This window comes from Cylas formicarius, unplaced genomic scaffold (assembly GCF_029955315.1).
Source record: "Cylas formicarius isolate icCylForm1 unplaced genomic scaffold, icCylForm1.1 PGA_scaffold_2__14_contigs__length_35257938, whole genome shotgun sequence".
Classification (NCBI taxonomy): Eukaryota; Metazoa; Arthropoda; class Insecta; order Coleoptera; family Brentidae; genus Cylas; species Cylas formicarius.
In genome coordinates, this window is record NW_026844319.1 from 14,065,112 (window position 1) to 14,085,555 (window position 20,444).

The 20,444-nt window shown below is 33.3% G+C and overlaps 2 protein-coding genes across 4 annotated transcripts; one reads left to right on the plus strand and one right to left on the minus strand.

Moving 5' to 3' along the window:
• The first annotated feature begins 2,636 nt into the window (after positions 1-2,636).
• LOC132697897 (heparan-alpha-glucosaminide N-acetyltransferase-like) lies at positions 2,637-11,728 on the plus strand. 2 transcript variants are annotated; one of them, XR_009618319.1, is made up of 7 exons: positions 2,637-3,139; positions 3,426-3,753; positions 5,617-5,887; positions 5,944-6,220; positions 9,770-9,894; positions 9,958-11,186; positions 11,253-11,728. XR_009618319.1 is itself a non-coding variant. In XM_060663640.1 (6 exons), exons 1-6 carry the CDS (start codon positions 2,794-2,796, stop codon positions 10,318-10,320), a joined length of 1,710 nt encoding a protein of 569 aa, XP_060519623.1. In that variant the 5' UTR covers positions 2,637-2,793; the 3' UTR covers positions 10,321-11,728. The 2 variants fall into 2 exon arrangements, 1 of the variants encoding a protein (XP_060519623.1); XM_060663640.1 differs by having other exon boundaries at positions 9,958-11,728.
• Positions 11,729-14,076: 2,348 nt separating this feature from the next.
• On the minus strand, positions 14,077-19,851 carry LOC132697898 (uncharacterized). Of its 2 annotated transcripts, XM_060663641.1 has the most exons (6): positions 19,688-19,851; positions 19,404-19,637; positions 19,113-19,287; positions 17,672-17,929; positions 14,333-14,564; positions 14,077-14,280 (listed from the first exon to the last, which is right to left on the minus strand). In XM_060663641.1, the coding sequence occupies exons 1-6, from the start codon at positions 19,693-19,695 to the stop codon at positions 14,153-14,155; spliced, it is 1,035 nt and encodes a 344-aa protein (XP_060519624.1). In that variant the 5' UTR covers positions 19,696-19,851; the 3' UTR covers positions 14,077-14,152. The 2 variants fall into 2 exon arrangements, with proteins under 2 accessions (XP_060519624.1, XP_060519626.1); XM_060663643.1 differs by lacking the exon at positions 17,672-17,929.
• Positions 19,852-20,444: the final 593 nt, after the last annotated feature.

Genomic DNA, 20,444 nt, shown 5'->3' on the forward strand with positions numbered 1-20,444 from the left:
TTAAAAAATATTAAATCTATAGCTTTTGGTGCAGATCACCTAAATATAACTTTAATCCTACTGGCTTGTCCTAGCATATTGCCCCCTCTTGTGCACATTTTAAACTCATGTGAAAATTTCTATCTATTCAAGCAATCAAGTAGCTACTAACTTCAGTGAACTTGGTTCAATTTTTATTCTTCCGACACTGTCGTAGACTCTCTAAAAAATTATGGCAATCCAAATTGAAAACTTCTTAAGATAGGTTTTCGTACAGTCCGCAGCTGCTCTACTGCTCTTTCTGATGTAACGGACGAGAGTTTCGAGGCCTTAGATAGTAACAGTGCATTTCACAAAAGCTTTTGATGTGGTAAATCATAAAACTCTTACATCTACCTTACACTACATTGGCTTCTATACTTGGCCTCAAACTTTGTTCAGTCATTTCCATCGCAGAAAAGACAGAGGGTGCGTGCGACCGATAACCTTGATGTCGTTTATGGGGTGCCTCAAGGTAGCATATTAGGACCACTGTTGTAGACGACACGCAAATATTTTTTCAGTTCAAGGCAACTGAAACTGAGCACGCCAAAGATTGGATTAACAACGATTTATCTAGTCTTTTCCGAGTTACTCAAGACCGCCTTTTCAAAGTAAATCCAGAGAAGTCCGTCGCGATTCTGTTTTGTGGGGAAAATGTTAGAATACACAATCTTGATACTGAACTGGGCAATAAAACTATACTTTTTAAAGATTCCGTAAAAAGTCTTGGTCTTATAATCGACCACAAACTACGATTTAAAGAGCATATAACTTCAAAACTTAAGAACATATCAATATCAAAAATATGCTATTGCGAATTTCTAGTTTTGTCACTTCTTAATTTTTGTGACAATGTTTATGGTCCTTGCTTGGATGCTATTGACACAACGATTTTGAAAACTTCAAAATTCCTGCTTGCGCCTTGTATTTGGGATGCGTCGTAGGAAACATGTAACACATAAAGTCAGAGATATAAAGTAGCTAAATATGCGTAATCGGCGTATCCTGCATGCAACCTGTTTCTTTTATAAAATACTAAAAAATACAATACCTGCTAAAACGAGTAACTTATAGAACAGATGTTCATAATGTGAATATACGTAGGAAAAATATTTTAACAATTCCATCACACCATAAAGAACTCTATAAGTGTTCTTTCTCCTATTGCATAGCATATTATTTATATCAATGAATTTGGCATACGTAGTTCAACTAGGAGTAGAGCGCATTATAATAGTTATTATATATTAACCGTTCCATCTATTTAAATTATGTACGTACAGTAGAAATATTTGTAATTACTTAAATAATTAATTTCTTTAAATACTTTTTTGGCTTCAACAGCACCTAATGCAGGCAACTGGATGTGTGCGAGGCTAAATTAAAATTTAGAAATAAAATTATTGTAACAAACACTAATGTAAGCAGGTACAGAGTAGAATGCAAACCTTTCTTAAGTACTGAAGAAGCCAATAGGATGATGGACGAAATGTCAGCAAGTTGGATTTCTTGCAACCGACGAGGGAGGAATAAATAGAAGATTCTTGTAGTTTCTTTGAAAAAAAAATAAAAGAGCTTAATGCTTCAAAAAAATGTAAAGTTTTAATTGTTGTTGTCTGAACATTCTACGCCAGTGTTGACAAGAATCGGACAAACTTGAATTTTTCACATTTTTGCAACCTAGCATTTTCTTGGAACATCTTAATTCAAAGAAAGAGCAATCAAATCACTTAGATGAACTACACTTCAATAATAATTACTCAATTTCAAAGGAATGCCTCAGATGGACCTATAGAAATCGTCAAAGTTGCTAAGTTAATATGGTTATAAAATCTTAAAACCGAATAAATAACTTAAATAACTTTTGAATTGTATCAACTAAACCTTTTTTAAACAAGTTAAAACCGTATTAACTTTGCTGCATTGACGTTGATTATTTTTATAGGTAAATTGAAAAGTTAGTTTATAAATAAATTGATTACATATAAGAAGTCCCTTTCAATGACCCCAACATTAATAAAATGCGTTAAGCATTTTTGAAGATACGAACTTTTCTCATTCTCTCTTGGCCGATTTACTTAATATTGCTTTCTAATGTTTAGGACTACCCGTGTCCCTAATACCGTAACTTGTCGCCCTTACGGGGACACGCAGTACAAACCCATTACGAATTATTAATATTTTAGAATTCCAGTATCCATTCTGGGACATCTGGTATAAGTAAGTGGGTATCTTAAGACGGTCTAAACTAAATCAAACTGAATAAGAATAAAATCTATAAATATGGTATCTGTTTGCAGCAATATCATAGCCATAACCACTCTATAGAATCCCTATTCATTAAATGAAATGTTACCCATCTCTATTCATGTTTACCCGTCATGTGACCATAGAAGTTAGAGCACAGAATACTACAAATTCAGTAATAAATTTGTTCACAGGTCTCAAATAATTAAACTTTTGATGCTTTTTTTTGACTTTTATAGCTTCACATTTCGAGTTCAGGGCAAATTTCTATTACCGACACCATGGAGGTTTTGAATTCTAGAAAACGGTTAGTCATAATAACCTATCTGCATAATATTCTTTGACTGAAAGTAAATGCAACAATGATCTGTGATTAAGTCTTTTTATAATTACATATATGATCTGTGAAAAGTCTTTGTATATAAAACAAAAATTTTAGGTGTGTAAAAGCCAAAAGTTGAGTGTTTGCTTGGTTTGTGCCATTTGTGCAAGTAAGAGATTTGATTTATATCAACGATATTAAATATGTTGTTCAAGAACACAAACCAGTGCCTTGAAAAAAAAACGGAATTAATGTACGACGTTGCATGCATTGATATTTATAACAAATTGAATGATAGCGTATACATATCCGGACAATATGAGGAGTGTCACGAATGTGATTTTCAAAACCTGACGACGCTAAAACCATTAAGTCATACTTCGATACCTGTAAACACTAGGTCTCCTTTTAATTTTTGCTATGTGGTCAATAATGCAACGATGTGTAGGAATAAGGAGACTTTGTATGAACATTATCGGTATGGTTGGAATATATCCGACCAGTGCTCCAAAATATATATTGAGGAACCAGCGGATAATGCTTATTTGCGTAAGTGACTTTCCCAAATGTAATGGTAAAGATCTACTTGCTGATCTACATCCCATTATTTTAATTCAAAATTGGTATTAATTTCATATGCGCTTTACTTTTCACATAAAGTATTTGCAAGGTGGATTCCAAAAGTCAGGTGTTATTGACCGAAAATGAACATGATATTAATCCTATTAAATAGATTAGCCACAAGTGGGAATTAATTTATCTTTGGCCGAAAAGTAGATCAAATTCTTAACACCCTAACTCAAATTGTGCTTTTTGTGCAATTATATTTTTGTAGCGATTTTAATGGCATTCGTCGCATTATTTTGCTTTGGTACTGCATGGTATATGGTAAAATGTATATATAAAAGTAGCAGCAGACTAAAAGAACTATTGGCCCGAAGTTCAGAACTTGAAAAGGATTTAGGATGGTCAGCGAGTGCTCCATTAGTGATTGAAAGGCCTCCTTCAGTCAAAAAGCACTCTCACAGGATTAAGTCTATTGATGTATTCCGTGGGTTATGCATAATCATTATGATATTTGTCAACTATGGAGGAGGACACTATTGGTTTTTTCAACACTCAAGTTGGAATGGGATTACAGTAGCTGATTTAGTATTTCCTTGGTGAGTTGATTTATACCTGTTGGTTAGTAACATACATAGATGTTTAGGTTGCAGTAAATTTAAGTCATTTGTTTTGTTTGCATAAAAAGATGCCAGCATCCGCTTTCTGCATGAGTCATCAAGAGATAAATTTATTGAACTGTTGAACTTATCTACTAAATGAATTATTTTATTATTAGTAAATTTGCTATAAATCAAGTGTATAGACACAATGGTATAGTAACTTTAATGTGCCCCGCGTCCGCGCGTAATCTTTCTTGAATTTTAATCCTATTTTTTGTTAATTGGTTTTTGCTGTATCTCTTAAGGGAAAGTGTTGGAACATTTTCGATAATAAATGTGAATAACTTATGTCAAACTGAGCAGATTGATTTAGATTGTTTGTGTCGCCACCAGACATCGTTTTGCGACATTTATGAAAAAACTGCAAGGATATGACTTTTATTACAAAGAAAAATAACCAAGTAAGAATCTAATACGCTAGTGAAAACAAAAATCAACATTCATTCGAAATTCGAATTTTTTAAAATCTAAGTGTGCTTTGGAAAACAATAAAGAATCGAATTTACCTATCCCAACTTTAAAACGGTGTTTATTTTAGTTAGCTGTGATATAAGTATACTCCGCAAAAACTTAAAAATTATTTCTATAGTTTTTTCTTGCCCGCTTTAGTGATAAGTTTTTTCCCCCAAGTCTTTGTGACAATTGAAGAGTGTACTTGTACCGCCACATGCCCTAAGAAAAGGAATATGAGCCTATCCTAATAACTGAGAAACCTGCATTTGCCCTATATAAGAAATAACTATTATTGAAAATTTAAACAGTTTTCCTTGATTATCTCAAAAATGTAATTTTGCGCATAGACCCTTTGGCATTTCCACACTTCAATTGCTTCTAGTGATAGTATCCTTCTTAATTGCTCACCCATTCATTATTCTATTGATAACTTTACATGTGTATATAATTTTCTTTTAAAACATTATGCTGGTAGTGCATTATGTTTTAAATATCAGTTTATATCTTGTTAACTTGTGAAATGTATATTTTACTGTGAGTGTTTTATTATTATACCTATGGATAACATTTACAAAAGTAATTTTATCTGTCATATAACATAACATTAGCATACCTATTTACTTTTCATATTGCCCTTATTGCACGATTTTGAAAAAAATCTCTATATTTTTCAGTTACATATATAGTAGGACGATATTCATATTCAATATTCAATATTGAAAGCAATTATAAATTTTGACTGATAACTCGCAAACCACTTTTTAGCATTACCAGCAATGCCATATTTTTCTTCTAATTAAATTGTCGTTCCTTCTTTTTGGATACTGCTAGCTGAATGTTTGTTTGATGTTGTTGTTTGATCAACTGTTGTTTAAATAAAATCTCGAAACTTTTTTTTTACATAATCCGGGATTTCACTCTGCTCAATAGATTTGTTTCGGTTGATACTGTTTCAAGAAAGTTCTACTTTTTAATTTCTTTAAAGGTGTTGTTTGGGTCATCTCTCTCTTTACCTGGAACTCACTCAACACGGCTGCAACTCTGCTTCCTTATTCTTACTTGTTCTTTTAAATCAAAGAAGTAAACTTCTTTGATTTAAAATATTTTTGGGTGACCTAAAGCTTTTTCATGCTTTCTCATATCTTCTTACCATAACTTGCCGCTTCAGTTCTGCCTTCTCTGTAATTCTTCCAATGTACTTCTTTCCCAATAAGCCTCGGTCTTTGATAAAATTTGTCTCTTTTTTTCAAAGAAAGTTTCTGATTTTTTTCATCGAACCATAACTTTTTTTTATGATTAAACTTAAACAACAACACAATTAACTGAACCGTTGAATGGTTTTTGCAGGTTCGGTTGGTTAATGGGAATATCGTTGGCCATATCCATGCAAAACAAATTACGTAGAGCAGTACCCAGAAGGCAGCTGCTTTTTCACATATTCAAACGATGCGCAATTCTCGTATTTTTGGGTATCGTCATTAACTCTAGTCACGACATAAGCAATAACGGACAATCTGTCGCTCAACTGCGTTTTCCAGGCGTTTTACAACGGCTCGGTCTGTGTTACCTTGTGATAGGAATCATCGAAGTTATCTTTACCAAGCGGACGGAAATCGATGTATAAGTAATCAATATTTTTGTAAGGCAATCATTAAAACTGATAAATTTTTTTAGAATGTCTCTTGGATATCGGACATCGGTCGCGCGTGGCCTCAGTGGTGCTTCGTGATCGGTCTGGTGGCCGTTCATACCTGTATAACTTTCCTGGTCGACGTGCCAGGTTGCGGCAGGGGGTATTTGGGCCCGGGCGGCCTCGAGGATCACGGCAAACATTTCAACTGCACTGGCGGCGTCGCAGGCTACATCGATAGACTTACATTCGGGAATCACATGTACCAACATCCCGATTGCCAGAAATTATACGAGAACAAAGTTTTTTTCGATCCCGAAGGTGAGTTGAGTTGTAAGCTTAAGGCAAAAGTTATAAAATTTCTGGAAATGTGGTGGAAAAACTGAAGTTTAATATTAAAGTCGAATTTTGTTTCTGGCCAATTATCATCAGTCATAGATTTGAATTCTAAAAAACTGTTTTTAGAAACATACAGGATGTGTAATTTTAAGATAAAAGTATATATGCCAATTAGTCAAAATCCGTAAAAGTGAAATATGTAACTCTACATTTGGTACGTTACAAAATATCAATTCTTTTGTAAACCGTTAAAGCTCTTAAATGAATTAAAGAACTTAGGCGACGTGAAAACAAGGCGTGGCCTCGCTGTGACGACATTCCCTTCATCGCATTCGGCGACAACGTCCATGCAAAATGATAAGTATATGAGTTGTGTATGAGTGTAATAATTTAAAATGAGTAGGCAGAAAGTGCCTAATAGCCATTGTTTGGTTCCAAATTATCCCCATACTTCGAGAAATGGTCGAGTGAAAACTATGAATAAGGGTCCCTTCTGATCTGAAAGTGAGTTTGAAACTTTTTGCTTTGGAATTTTGTCTTTCATATCAAATATTGATCAATTTAGTAAATTTGAGCTGACTACTATTTTAGATAAAACAAAATATAGAAAATTATATGTGCATAACAACAATGAAAAAAGGACAAGGTGAAGTTAAAGCCTGAAGTTGTACCTCGATTTTTTGATTGCCTTAAACTACATCTGTTCGGAGTTTTTTTTACAAAAAGGCTTTTCTTTAATGGACGGCGAATAAAAATATACTGTCCATTGTGTACGGTGGCGTTTTCTCTACCTGATTTTTGTTTAATTAATTTTAATAATAATTATGTAAAACTATGTGCCTATAGAGGGGTACCTTCAATTTGTTGTATATTACCTCATCTATTTAACCCCTGTTAGCCCTACTCCTAATATAACCCGTTACTTACCTACGCAATTTTATTCCTCACATTCTTCATTTTGATTAAACTAATCCATTACCAAGGAATCTGTTGACGCTTTCTAACGCCTTGCGAGCTTTGAAGTTAAATACCTCCAAAATGGACAAAGCTAAAGCCAATATAAGATGTGTCAGGCTAAAAAAAAGGATCTTTGTAAATTAAGGTATCATAAAAGCGCACTATGCGCCAATAAATAGTAAACCATATTATCAGTCATTTCCTTTTATATTTTTGTATTTGGTTATTTTGTTTCGTTCCCATTTGTTCATTCTATGATTTTCTTAAAGTATGTATTTTTTAGTTAGGCGAATTTAATCTCTCCTAATATAATGACTTACTGAAAGTAAATATAAGTTTAAGTTTTAAATTTAATACTTAATACCTTTTCATGCACTACTGTCATAATTACAGTGATTGACTAAAACCGGCAGACAGGTTAACTTAAAACAGTTAGTCAATTTTGGCGTACCAAATGAGTAAGAATTTCAGGGAATGACACATATATTTCAAGTGGCGCTAACATACATTAAAGTTATGTTATTCAAAACTGAAAGGTGTCCGAAAGAGTGAGTATTTCCAGAGGGTGAAAAAAATGCCGCAATAAACAATATTGTACTATTAAATTCCAGACACTCAAAATGTCAAATGCATATTTATTATTTACGTCCCAAAGTGTTTAATATAATGAACTTCCTAACAATAAATAAAACCACATTTCTGCCGTAGGAACGAAATCAAATAATTGAAATTTGAAAACAATAATTCCAAATTGTGTTTTATACCGAGTGTCCCAGTAAGGGCGACAAGGTACGGTAAATTTGAAAAAATATATATTTCGGAGATCGTAAGAAATAATCGAAATAATATAATAAAATATAAACTATCGGAGCTACTCAAAATCTCTCTGGTGCTTCTATAAAGCCAGACTATCTTCACCAGGTCCCGTTCCTTTCACTTCGGACAAATACCAAAGTTGGTTCCCATGGGTCCACAATATTACGAATGACAGAATTATAACTATTTAGGTTAGACCGATAAATAATACTAGTCAAAAATAAACATTCCAAACACTCAAAACGAAATATTGGAAAACATCGACTACTCAAAGCTAAGGGCGCCGACACGGTCATACTGACTAGTCACTGCACGCCCTCGGGAACCTGGTGGTCATCTGGACCTCGAAAGCTTTACCTTCACTCGTCCATCCTGACTAACCAAGAAAAATAAAAACGTGATGCAATTATTTTAATTAACATTAACCAATATACAAAAACTTTTACTAGGAAATCAAAATTATCTTACTTGCAACTTGCAATGTAATATCATTTGGCAAACCTATGAAAGCATCAGCTATCAAGAACATTGCAATTCGGTTCCACCACCATCAACCCAATGCTTTTGGGATCACCACCTTCGGCGACACACACCTCATCTGGTCACACTGTTTACCTTCATGTAAACCTAACCAGCCAACAACACACCTCCAGGAAGACTCCTCTTACTGGGTAAACCAAACTAGGCAACACTATGCCTCTAGCTTTGGCGACACACACCTCTCCAATAAACTCTCTCTAATAAACTAACCATCTAAACTAACCAGGCAACAACACAGCTGCAGTAACTGGGTAAACAAAACTAGGCAGACACATGCCTCCACCACATAGACCCTGTTAACTAAAATAACAGAAATCTATCCTTGCTGGACCTCTGTCAAACAAAACAAATTGCTGCCATGCTTTAGATAACTAACAAAAAAATAAATAAGCCGAAATTATTTTTAGTTAGTTTTGTCAGGACGCAGTAAATTTGGTCTATCGAAATATTACCTTTTACCTAAATTATTTTTATTTTCGAGATTCTGAATTCCTGAATTTTAAAACTAGGTTTCTACAAAAACATCTGTTAACCATAGATAAAGTGCATATTGTTTTAAGGTTGGGACACATTGGTGTTGCTGAAAGTGGTGGAAGTGTTTGAATATTTATTTAAATAATTGTCCATATGTCCAAAGGCAAAAATTATTTGAATTTGTCTCATTTTTAAAATGGTACTGGTTTTAACTATTGTTATATGGTTATTATATAACATATATTGGAAATTTTTGTAGGAACCAAGTTTTAAAATTGAAGACAACAGTTGGTGGCTATTTGAAAAACTGGAAAATAATTTTCAGCACTTTCTCTTGGCCGGTTTACCACTATTTTTTTTTAAGTTATTAGGACCAATGTCTCTGCTGCCGTACATAGTTGCCCTTACATTATGGCCAAAAAGGTTTTTAAAAAAATATTTCAATTTGTCTCATCTTTAACTTTAACCATTGTTATATGGGAAATTTTTGTAGGAACCGAGTTTTTTTGTATTTTTTTTAAGTTTCTAAGACTAACCTCTCTACTACCATACATAGTTGCTCTTACTGGGACAGCCGGTCTTCTGTAACATTTCAAATCTCATTGTTATTAGTATTTTGAATGTTAGCAGTAGTTGATTTAGTATATTTAAAAGATAGAAATAATTTTATTACTAAATCACTATCAATAGAGAAAAAATATTGGTTGACACGCGATATACAGTATCTCGCATGCTGCCTTTTAGGTATCCAAGGTACTTTGACCGCAATCCTGACGGTCTATATGGGAGTCCAAGCCGGCAGGACCCTAGTAACCTATCAGAACGTCAAAGCGAAAATGATCCGATGGATCGTTTGGGGCGTGGCGGCGGTAAGTGAAAAAAAAACACCGCCCAAAATTAAAATTATCTTTGTATTCTCGCGCGTTTTGCAGAACTTGCTGGGCGGAAGCTTGTGTAGCTTTTCGAAGAACGGCGGCCCGATTCCTTTGAACAAACAGCTTTGGTCTTTGTCGTTCGCCTTAGTAACCGGGGGTATGGCGTTCATAATCGAGGCTTTTCTTTTCATGACCGTCGACATATGGAAAAAATGGGGCGGTCGGCCTTTCTTTTACCCGGGAATGAACGCCATCGTGCTTTACGTGGGGCACGAGATTTTTAAGAATACTTTTCCGTTTGGATGGATTCCCACCGCGGAGACACACGCCGCTTACCTGTTTATGAACCTTTGGGGTACCGCGTTGTGGGTCGCATTCGCCATTTATCTGTACAAACACGACACTTTCTTTTCTATTTAGGGGATATAGATGCGACTTGCCGTTTCCGGAAGCACGGTTTCAGTTTCGAATTTTCTTTTTTGTGTTTGGTTTGTAATTATAACCCTTTTGTGGCCAAGGATCAAAAATTTGGAAAGAGCACGTACATTTATAGATTTATTGTCACAGCACCCTTGGTCGCCTTGCGGGCTATGAAACTTAATAAAATTATATCCACAGAGGATCATGTTGCCATTTTGAATTAATAATGAAAATGCACTGTACTCGCGTTAATGGACACAAAACATTTTTACCGCGTTCATATTAATGAGATTGTTCAAACTACTCGGACTGTGTATCAAAATTAGTCAACAATGAATCTCTTCTATCTGGCGAAAAAAATTAGTTGCAGCAAAATGGTATCTGTCTTCTTTTAATAGTTGTAAACAGCTCTCGGTCTGTATGAACTCTTCTTAATATTTCTTCATTGGTTACCCTGTCTGTCCAAGCACTTTTAATAAGCGTCGGTCCCGATTTCTAAGAATTTTCTAAAGTATCTTTGTCTCCTAATTGAAATCTGTGTGTATCCAACTTTCCAGATATTTATACTGTGTTACTCTTTCTACAGTTTGATTATTAATCTGAGTTTCATCGTTTTCTTATAATCGTTTTTTTCCCGTTGATTATCATTAATTTGATTTTTGTTGTGTGTTTATCCCGTATTGGTTGCTGCTGTCATATAAACGGGTACACATCTGTTGAAGTTTTTCAATATCAGCAACCAGGACAATGTCAGCTGCATATCTGATATTCGAGATTGGTACTCCGTTTACTTTCACTCCCACTTTTCAGAAAGTCGAAAAAGTAAATCAGAACACAGTACAAGTGACTACGACGCAAGTAAGGAAGTAAGAATATTATTTTAAAAATAAATTGAAACTGTGAACCTTCACCTTATGTCGATGTTATTACAGGAATAAAGAAACAAGGGTGTGGCGAAGATACCGACAGTGACATTTGATTAAGTCAAGTTTCTTTATGTTTAATTCATTTACATCTTATATGAGTGGAAGTTATATGCATATTATTAAGTCTAAAAGACTTGTTCACACAATAGGTGGTTTGTCACACTGCAGAGTACCAATGGAAATATTTTGCAGTTCATGTTAGTGGATAGTTCACATTAGGGCGAATCTAAAAACACTATAGCGTTTTCCAGTTAAAAATTGAATTTCTTTTTTGATGACTCAAGGGCGGCTGCAAATGGGTTAAAAAAATCTGGTTTATTTATGTATAGTTTTTCAACATTAAGTAATACGTGATTATTTTACCTATTAACATAATTATTTTCCTTAATTGAGAATCTTAGTATATCTTTGACTGATATTATTAGTAAGATATTGATATGTGATTATATTGTTTAAAATTAATAAATTCATACCTATTAAAACTGCTAGAAGTTTACTGTTGTCCAGTAGCTCCTGTATTTGTTGATGATAATAGGACCTAATCTTCAGGGTGATTTGAAAAAAAAATCATTTTTAAACAGCCTTTGGTTGTTGTTTGGTTATCGAAGAGAAACTGATCTGGATAGTTCTTTGTTATGTAGTGGCATAATCTGAAGTTGAGTGTTTTTTAATGGAACACCCTGTACGTTCTTTAATAATGTTATTAGGTCCTTTATGTGCTTTTATAAAATATGTAACACAGAGGATTTCAACAAAAAAGCAATTATCTTTAATTTAATTTTGTAGGAGTAGGAAAAAAGAAGTGTCCATTTGCTAATATACTTAGTTGTCAAACGGTCGTGCACTTATTATTATTTTAATTTCTAGCTTCTCTTTCTTCTGATATGGGTCATGTTAACCCAAAATATGACAGTTTTGATGCGCCGCTGTATTAATTGATATTTTCGTAGAGAAGGTAATGATTTTCCGCGCATGCCTCTACATTTTACCCACCAACCTGCACTTTGCGCCATTTTCTTTATAAACAGCGATTTCCACACACTGAATTATCGACAAGCAGACAGGGCCGCTATAAATCTAGTAGCTATATGGTCTTCCCCATGGTCTACTCAGTAAAAAAAATAAAATTAAAGGTAAACGCTTTGTATGTAAAGCAGCTCTTATGTGTTACATATTTTGGAAAAAACTATAAATGTCTGCATCGTTTTGTAATGCATGCATCAGATGAGGCAACAGCACTGTGGAAATGAAGGTAGGTAACGGCGGACTTGACCTGGAATGATTCAGGTTATGCAGGCTGGTTTACTACTGAACATTCCTTTATATAGTCGGTAGGATTTGCGATGGCATAGTCGGTCATAAAACCAAACGAGAAGATGTCTCAGTATTTTACCTGCTTCCAGTACTACTACTACTACTAATGGCAAAACCCACTCATTTACCAGGAACTGTTCTATTTCTGTCTATTACGCCCCGGTGTCTTACACTCGACAGAGATAGCACCAATTATGGGAAACAAAACGGTATTTTTGAAAAACTTCTGCCGAAACTTTAAAGGCCGTCCTTAATTATTATGGATAATGCACGATATTATTCTAGACTTAGTGAAAGTGTACCAAATGCATCGACAAGAAAAGAGGAAATTATCAATTGGCTTCACAGTAAGTGGATAAATTACCCAGAAAATGGTATATAATATACGAGTTGTTTAAAATGGTCAAAAATTACAAAACAAACTTGCCATATACTACAGACGAAATAATTATTGAATTGGGTCATCAAGTGTTAGGATTGCCGTTATAATAATTTCATGTAGATTCACCTACTTAAATATTCGCATATCACCCTGATCTATTATATAGAAAATACATTAACCCATCTCTGAGTATTGGCGTACTAGTTAAATTAATAAATGCCAGTACATTGATTCTGTTTCTCTTACTCCCAAGTAATAATGGTGATCGTTTGTGACGGCTGTCTTGCATTGATCAGATCGACATTTAGGGCAGAACAACATACGTTGATAAGTGGAAGCAAGATGAACAACCTATTTTATGCTGTCACTAATCGCACCGACTATATCTCTTTACGAGTTTATTTTATCGAAAATTTTTGAAAACAAAAGTTGTATTTGTGTGTTGTACTTTCTAATGTACAGAGTATCTCGGTATACTATATCGTTTTTGGATTTCATGGTAGATTCCTTAATGTTTTCCTTGAAGAATTTTAAAAACGCACTTTTAGTTTAACTCTTATTAATTTAACTGTAACGGTTTCGTTTACCGTATTGTTGCTTAATGTGTTGCAAGTTTCTTTAGTTATTACGTTCCAAAGTCAAAACTGCACTTTACATTGGCGTAAATAAAACCAAAAACATGTCAAATAGCAAGATAACTCTGGAATATAGTTACAGGAAAACTCAATCGATATAGAATTAAATTTAAAAAATAAAACCTTTGAAAATGTAAGACATAATTCTCAATACCGATTTCGAAAGGACGATCTTTTCGTTTTTCAAACTCGCTATTACTAAACATTACACATCTTTTAAATTTTTTGAATTTGAATTAATCAAGATGTCTAAGAAATTGTTTAATACAAACAGTGAAACTTAAGGAAAGTACCACGAAGTTTAAATTAAACTAAAGAAGTTCTGTGTTATGAAATACTTATCAGATATCCTATATATGAAGGAATCTCACAGTAGTGTCTGTAAATAGTAGTAGTAAGTAGTCTGTAAACTGTGATTAAAATGAATATATGGCGCCATACCTTTTTAACAATTTCTACATTTCTGGATTATATGTTTTAAAATAAATATTCAATAGGCTTTTTTGAAGTATTTTTATTATTTTACAGTGAAATTGAAAAATATACAAATCTTGATTTATTGCAACAAGAAGCGATTAGATTTTAGGGCAGCATTTAATGCAAAACGCAGCCAGCGTAAAAAATATGAATAGAAATAGATAAACGGCGAGCACCTCAAAACGAGATGGGGACCACAGTATTGTAAATTTCAATTCGTTGCGTTCTGCAAAAAGAAACCGACTCGATTTGTTCCAAACGTAAATTTAAACACTCACCGATTGCAGCATAGCCGAAGCCGATTTTTGTGGTGCCCATCCGGTAAGAACATGTCGGCACCATAATTTCGTACATATCAGTCGACCCTAGGGTAAATTGGAAAATCTTCGTATTTTCTGGAGTTACCGGCGTAATGTGAAAGTCCTGTCGGAGTAAAGCGTCCGTTTTGATTATCATTGATTTGTGTTCGTGAGCGGTGAACAAAACGTGAGGCAACATTTTGTTGATTACCTATGAAATTCGTTGACATTAAAATATTAACTAACTCTAAGCAGTGCTTTTTCCTATAGCCATATTTTACTTTAAGATGTAGAGCGACTGTGTTTTGTGGTTTCGGAGCCCATAATACGGCCGTAGACAATAACCCACCATTATTTACAATGTTCTGTTACTTAATGGGAGAGAGTTATAAAGTATTAATGAACTGTAAAACTTAGTGATTTTAGCTATTCCATGGGCATGTCCATGATGATTGTCAATAGTCCCGGGAGTGGCACATATACAACATGTAGTTGACCTACCTATCGTCTAATGTTTAAAATTAGAATTATAGTTACTTTCCAGCAGTCGTTGGAAAAGTTCGTTCTAGAAAATGGCTAGTGTCTCTGAATTTATTGCTGAAAAACGGATTAGTAAAACTCCGCTTTCCAAAAATGAGAAAATTATTTATTGTCGATGAGTTCAAAGCAATTCGCGGCCCAATCGCCAAAGAGAAGTACAGGAAGAAAATAAACTGTAGTAAATGAAGATGAAAATACTTTCATCAGAAAAATAATACACTTGTTTTACTTAAGCAAAGAAATGTCTACCTTGCACCAACGAAGATATTGTGGAAAACTCTGAAGAAAATTAATTTTCCCCACAAAAAAACTCAAAACAAAATCACTTTTAATAGAAAATGAATAGAGACACCTCTTTTAAAATGAGGGAAGCTGAAACCCTCTTCCAAGAGATATTAAAGACCGCGGATTATGAAAAATAGAGTAAGTGCGTCGAATATGTTGAAATATGAAACTGAGAACCTGCTAGAAAACACTGTAGAGACCCTTATTGTTTCTCTGGACTCCAACGACTATAGTTCAGCATGACTACTCGGAACATGATGACTAAAATTTACAAATAAAATTGTATTGCAAATGGTAGATTTATTATTCTTGCTATATAGGTTTTTATTTGCTTGATCCTGGAATAATTAATGTCTCAATAATCTGCCCATCCCCATAATTATAATCGTGTATAATTATTGTTAAATTCATTATTCTATTGTATGCAAATTGGTGTCACTCTAATTTAGAAACGATTCGAGGGGTGTAGGTCTCAAAAACTGATAGAGATAGGGAATTTATCCGAAACTATCATGGCACTTTATCTGAACTTAACAATATAACATTTAAGTTGACCACCCTGTTTAATGAGCCATGTCATTGTAAATTTACATTACATTACATGGAACTACCATCTGATGTTCCTGCATGACTGGAGTTGGAAAGAATGCGAGCAGGTCAAGTGGACCGTCCCAAGAAAACTCTAGGCAGACCAGCAAAAGTCCTTGATAAGGACATCAAAAGTGTAGATATAGATAAGATATTGATGGAACTGGAACAAGATGACAGTATTCCGTTGATAACTAGAAAACTTGTATAATATTTAATATATAATACACAGCTGTTTGCTTATATTTTGCATCATGCGTACAATCAAATCTTGAAGAGTTATAAAAAAAAACTAAATACCAAATACAGAAAATGAGGAGTATTTATCTTGGTAATTATAGAATAGAAAAAACTTAGTTGCAAATCTATCAAGATGGCATAGTCTTCCTGATTTTAAGAGCATGACTTAATCTATATCTCTAATCTAATATAAGGCTTTCTGGTATAAACAATTTAAGACAAATGATTTTAGTCGCTATACAAATCAGGAAGTTGATTATATGTGTTGGAACCTGATAAATAGTAATATAAGTAATAAAGTAAATAAAAATATAATTTTGTGTCTTGGGATGGTGTGCGTGGATATTTCTACAGTGAATTATTTTTAAATGTTTTTTGAGTTTTATTTAAAATTCTATGCATAAGTTTATATTGTTCCAACCGTAATACCTTATCCAGCTTCCACACCCCTAGACTCCTGTATTGGTCATCGGTTGTAATTAAATAAAATGTTTTATATTTTATTTTTAAAAAATTGCATCGAATTTAAGTCTACAGGCCCGTTTATATTCATTTATTTGCAAATATGACAATATTAGCTTTTTCTTCTTCTGAATACGCCATCGTGACAATAAATAAGTTCTTAATAAGTTTATAGTTAATTAACAGTAATAAATAAATGAATGTTACGGGAATCGAACGCTATACAAATTTTATTTAAGTTTTAGTCATTTCACTTAAAATTGGAAAAACGTCTAAAGATTATATATTATATTCTTGAAAATTGAAAATAAGCTATAATTACCAAACTACATTTTTTGAATTTAAATTTTTTCAACATTAAGCTGTAGGTATTGTGCAAAATAGAAACAAGTACCCTGTAGATAATGCACATTTCTTATTCTAATTAAAATAAAGTTTTTTCCTTTTTACGAGTCCGCTACCGGATAAGCAAAACGCAAAAATTGATCCAATTTGCTTAAGTATTCGTTGGGTCACTCTATAGCCCATTTGCATGCCTAATGAGGTTATATTACTCCACACCTTTGTGGAATAAGACTATAGGTCCCAGAGTGCTTCCTTTAAAACAAATATTAATACTTAGGTAATTGAGACACCATTAAATATTATTTTTATCATATTACAAACCTAATACTGTGTGTTATCATACAGTGTTACATGTTACATATTATTATACAGTGGATCTAAAATAGAAAAAAAAAATGAATAAAAAAGTTCAAGTTCCTAAAATGTTCCTACATTTTCGGTGTGAAGCCATATACATAATTAGTAACATGCATTCAGTGGGAGGTAAGGGAACATTGGTTCTAGTTGTTACCGCTTCATTATAGAATTTCAAATTCCTCAAATATTCTTAAAAAAATAAATGAAATGTATTTTCATTGGTGCCTTTATTCCGGACATCTTCAAAAAAATTCATTTGCTATATTACAAAAGAACCCTGATTGTGCCCACTTCATTCACTCATTCAAAATTTAATAAATAATTACAGCAAAGCTTCTCTCTCTTTCTCTTTCTACATCTTTTTCTCCCCTACCCTTGTTTTTATCCCCCCCTCCACAGACGCGCCTGAAGGTTAGAGTAATGTCATCAAATAACATATTTAATAAATCTGCGTGACGGCACTTGACAATAAATCATATAGTAATGTCTAATAATACTCACTTTATCGACAAAGGGAGACGGTTTAAACATCAAAGGCACATGACTCAGACCAACAAAAATTTCGCGGACATTATAAAAGTCCCTTTCCTTTTTGTAAACTGGAATTATGGATGTCAACCGATTGATTTTAAAAAAAGTTACATTTTTAACAACTGTTATGCTTGGCTGCGAAAAAGCTCGCTCAAATCTTTGCAATTTTTTTGGGGTCACTTTTGTGTCCTCCCCACCAATGTCATTGTCACCCGGAATCCAGATGTGCTAAAAGTTTCTTTTTTCAGGAGCTGCATTGTAATAAAATTAATGTTGACGGTATGGATTAGGAACTAATTCGGAAACAGTAAGATGTTGCGGAAGTAGATCTATACTATTTACCAATTATAAGATCATGATGATGAGTTAAAAATTTTTACACTTATTTCATTTACATAATTTTTATCATTAGAGCATATAGTTAGTATCAGTCAATAGAAAATCACAGCTAACTAAATTTAAGCCATTATGCTTCGCTAATGCCATTTTCTAAAGTGCGCATGCGAATCAACGTGACCTCTAGAACACTACGAGAAAAATACAGACTGTAAACAGTCAGTGTGAGTTGTCACAAAAAGAAGAATTAATGGTGGTCGCCACAGGGCTATACGTGTGTTTTGGTCTAATTATTTGATACTGAAAAAGCGAAAAATTAAAAAGAACAGTATTAGTAAAAAGGTGTGAATAGTTTAGTCCTTGTTCCTAGTCTCAGAATTAGTATTTACATAATCTTTTATGTGTGTGAGATAATATAATAAATTAACAATATCATAATTCTAAAAACTTATGTTTTGAATGTTACAATCTTATTTTGAAATAATTATGGTAAACCCTTGCCCAGTTCCAAAAATTACAATTTTCACATTAACACAAACAGAAACCTTTGAGGAAAAAATGTATTAAGACGATGAAAAAAAAAAATTATTTGTTCAAAGTAAAACACAAAGGTAAGTCTTACTGAAATAGTTTTCGATAAGTGGGATCTTTAATGGGCTTCCAAGTTAAAAATTCAATTCTTATTCATTTCAGGATATGTAAGCTTCAATTTCAACCCCATGAAATTGAATTCTAATTATTTTACTAAGGGATAACATTGAAAAATATAATGATAAATTTTATATTACTATTATAAATTACAAATATGTTCTTCACATGATTCACTTAAAAACAAAATATATTTTTTTAAATATCTATGCACCACCTCTCTGTGAATTGCTAGACCATTTTTACCTATTCTACATATTGGTACTATATTTTAGATATGAAAATAATATATTTGATAATATGAAGGCCATGCAACCAGATATATATCCTTCATGTGATAACTCATACTTTTACGTTTCATGGCCTTTTGATTATGCGTGAATTGGTTCCTATCATTACCGCCACCACAACTAAAATGGCATATTACCTTGACATTTTTTGAAAGATCAGAACCATCTAGAAATATGTTAAATATTCTTCGAATGTAGCTGTAGAAATCTTCATCACTTGCTATATGGGCCTCATCCATCAAGTCACCCAAAAATGCAATAACATCTGGTTTGACAAAGGCCTGGGCATACTTGAAAGTCTTTTTTAGATACCTTAAAGAACAATAGTGATTTTAAATGTGTAAATTATATATATGTTTGAGACAAAATCTATTTAAAAGTGAATTCAGTTTCGCCATTAAAACTGAAAAACCTTAAGGATAGCTTACCTGTCACTATCATAAATACTGAAAGGCGTGATGGGATGAAACACTTCATTCCAATTACCAATAATCTGAGGATCAGCTACAAATAATATCCTCACACATTCCTGCTGGTTTTTGCAACTGACTGGAAGCCATTTTGTAGAATTTAGATAGTAAACCAAATATTCACCATAGAGTACAGACACTACACATGTCAGACAAGCACAAAAGAGAAAAAAAACCTTTGTTTTGCGTAATCTACAAGGAAACAACTTCTGAAATCGAGTTTAAATGGAAATGATACTTGCCTTCTCATTCCAGAGCAAAGCTAATCAACACCTAAATAAACACAAACATCAACGTGCATGTTTTTAAACTTATCAAAACAGAATAATGTGTCAGGAATCATATACCGACAGTATTTCAGGTGCAGAACCGCAAAACCACAATACAATTCAAATCAGTTATAAGGTTAACGTAAGAGTCACGGATAGCTTACTTTGTTATTACTTTTTTCACTATGCTGGGCAAATCAACAAATGATACTCGCCCATTACGAACTACATTTGCAAAATTAAGAAAAGTTACTTGCGTTATTTGACTGGGCGAATCAATTAATTTATTCTATTAAATTTATATTATATAGTAATGTAACTAATACCAAATCATTGAGCGGGACTCGATGCATCACACAACACACGCCCGATCAATCCTTTCCTAATCCGTATTTTCGTAACTTTAAAGACTGTCTTATCAGCGTTTTGTATGATGAGGTCGTTATTTTTACTACTTCATTTTGATGTCTGTTTGGCATTGTTTTTCAAATATTTGCAATTGTGGAGAAACGTACTTTTTTATTGCTAAGTTAAAACTTAGAGCATGCACCTTTATCATGTCATTTTGATAACACATTTATTAATAATTGAGATAAATGTAAATGACTGTAACGCAATATCGGGAACATGATTTACTCCTTTTATTTTAAAGACCCAAGGTGCGTAAATACAATGAATAGATTAACCTTAGCTTGCGCACCACTCATGGGCACTCAACCGACTATTCGTT

What these genes read in the sequence shown, in the direction of transcription:
- LOC132697897 (XM_060663640.1), top strand. Translation starts at nt 2,794, where the DNA reads ATGTTGTTCAAGAACACAAACCAGTGCCTTGAAAAAAAAACGGAATTA. An exon ending in AGCGGATAATGCTTATTTGC is followed by an intron (nt 3,140 to 3,425) that starts GTAAGTGACTTT and finishes ATATTTTTGTAG; the next exon opens with CGATTTTAATGGCATTCGTC. An exon ending in GCTGATTTAGTATTTCCTTG is followed by an intron (nt 3,754 to 5,616) that starts GTGAGTTGATTT and finishes TGGTTTTTGCAG; the next exon opens with GTTCGGTTGGTTAATGGGAA.
- LOC132697898 (XM_060663641.1), bottom strand. An exon ending in ATCTTTCAAAAAATGTCAAG is followed by an intron (nt 17,930 to 19,112) that starts GTAATATGCCAT and finishes AGAAACTTTTAG; the next exon opens with CACATCTGGATTCCGGGTGA. An exon ending in CTTCGGCTATGCTGCAATCG is followed by an intron (nt 14,281 to 14,332) that starts GTGAGTGTTTAA and finishes TTCTTTTTGCAG; the next exon opens with AACGCAACGAATTGAAATTT.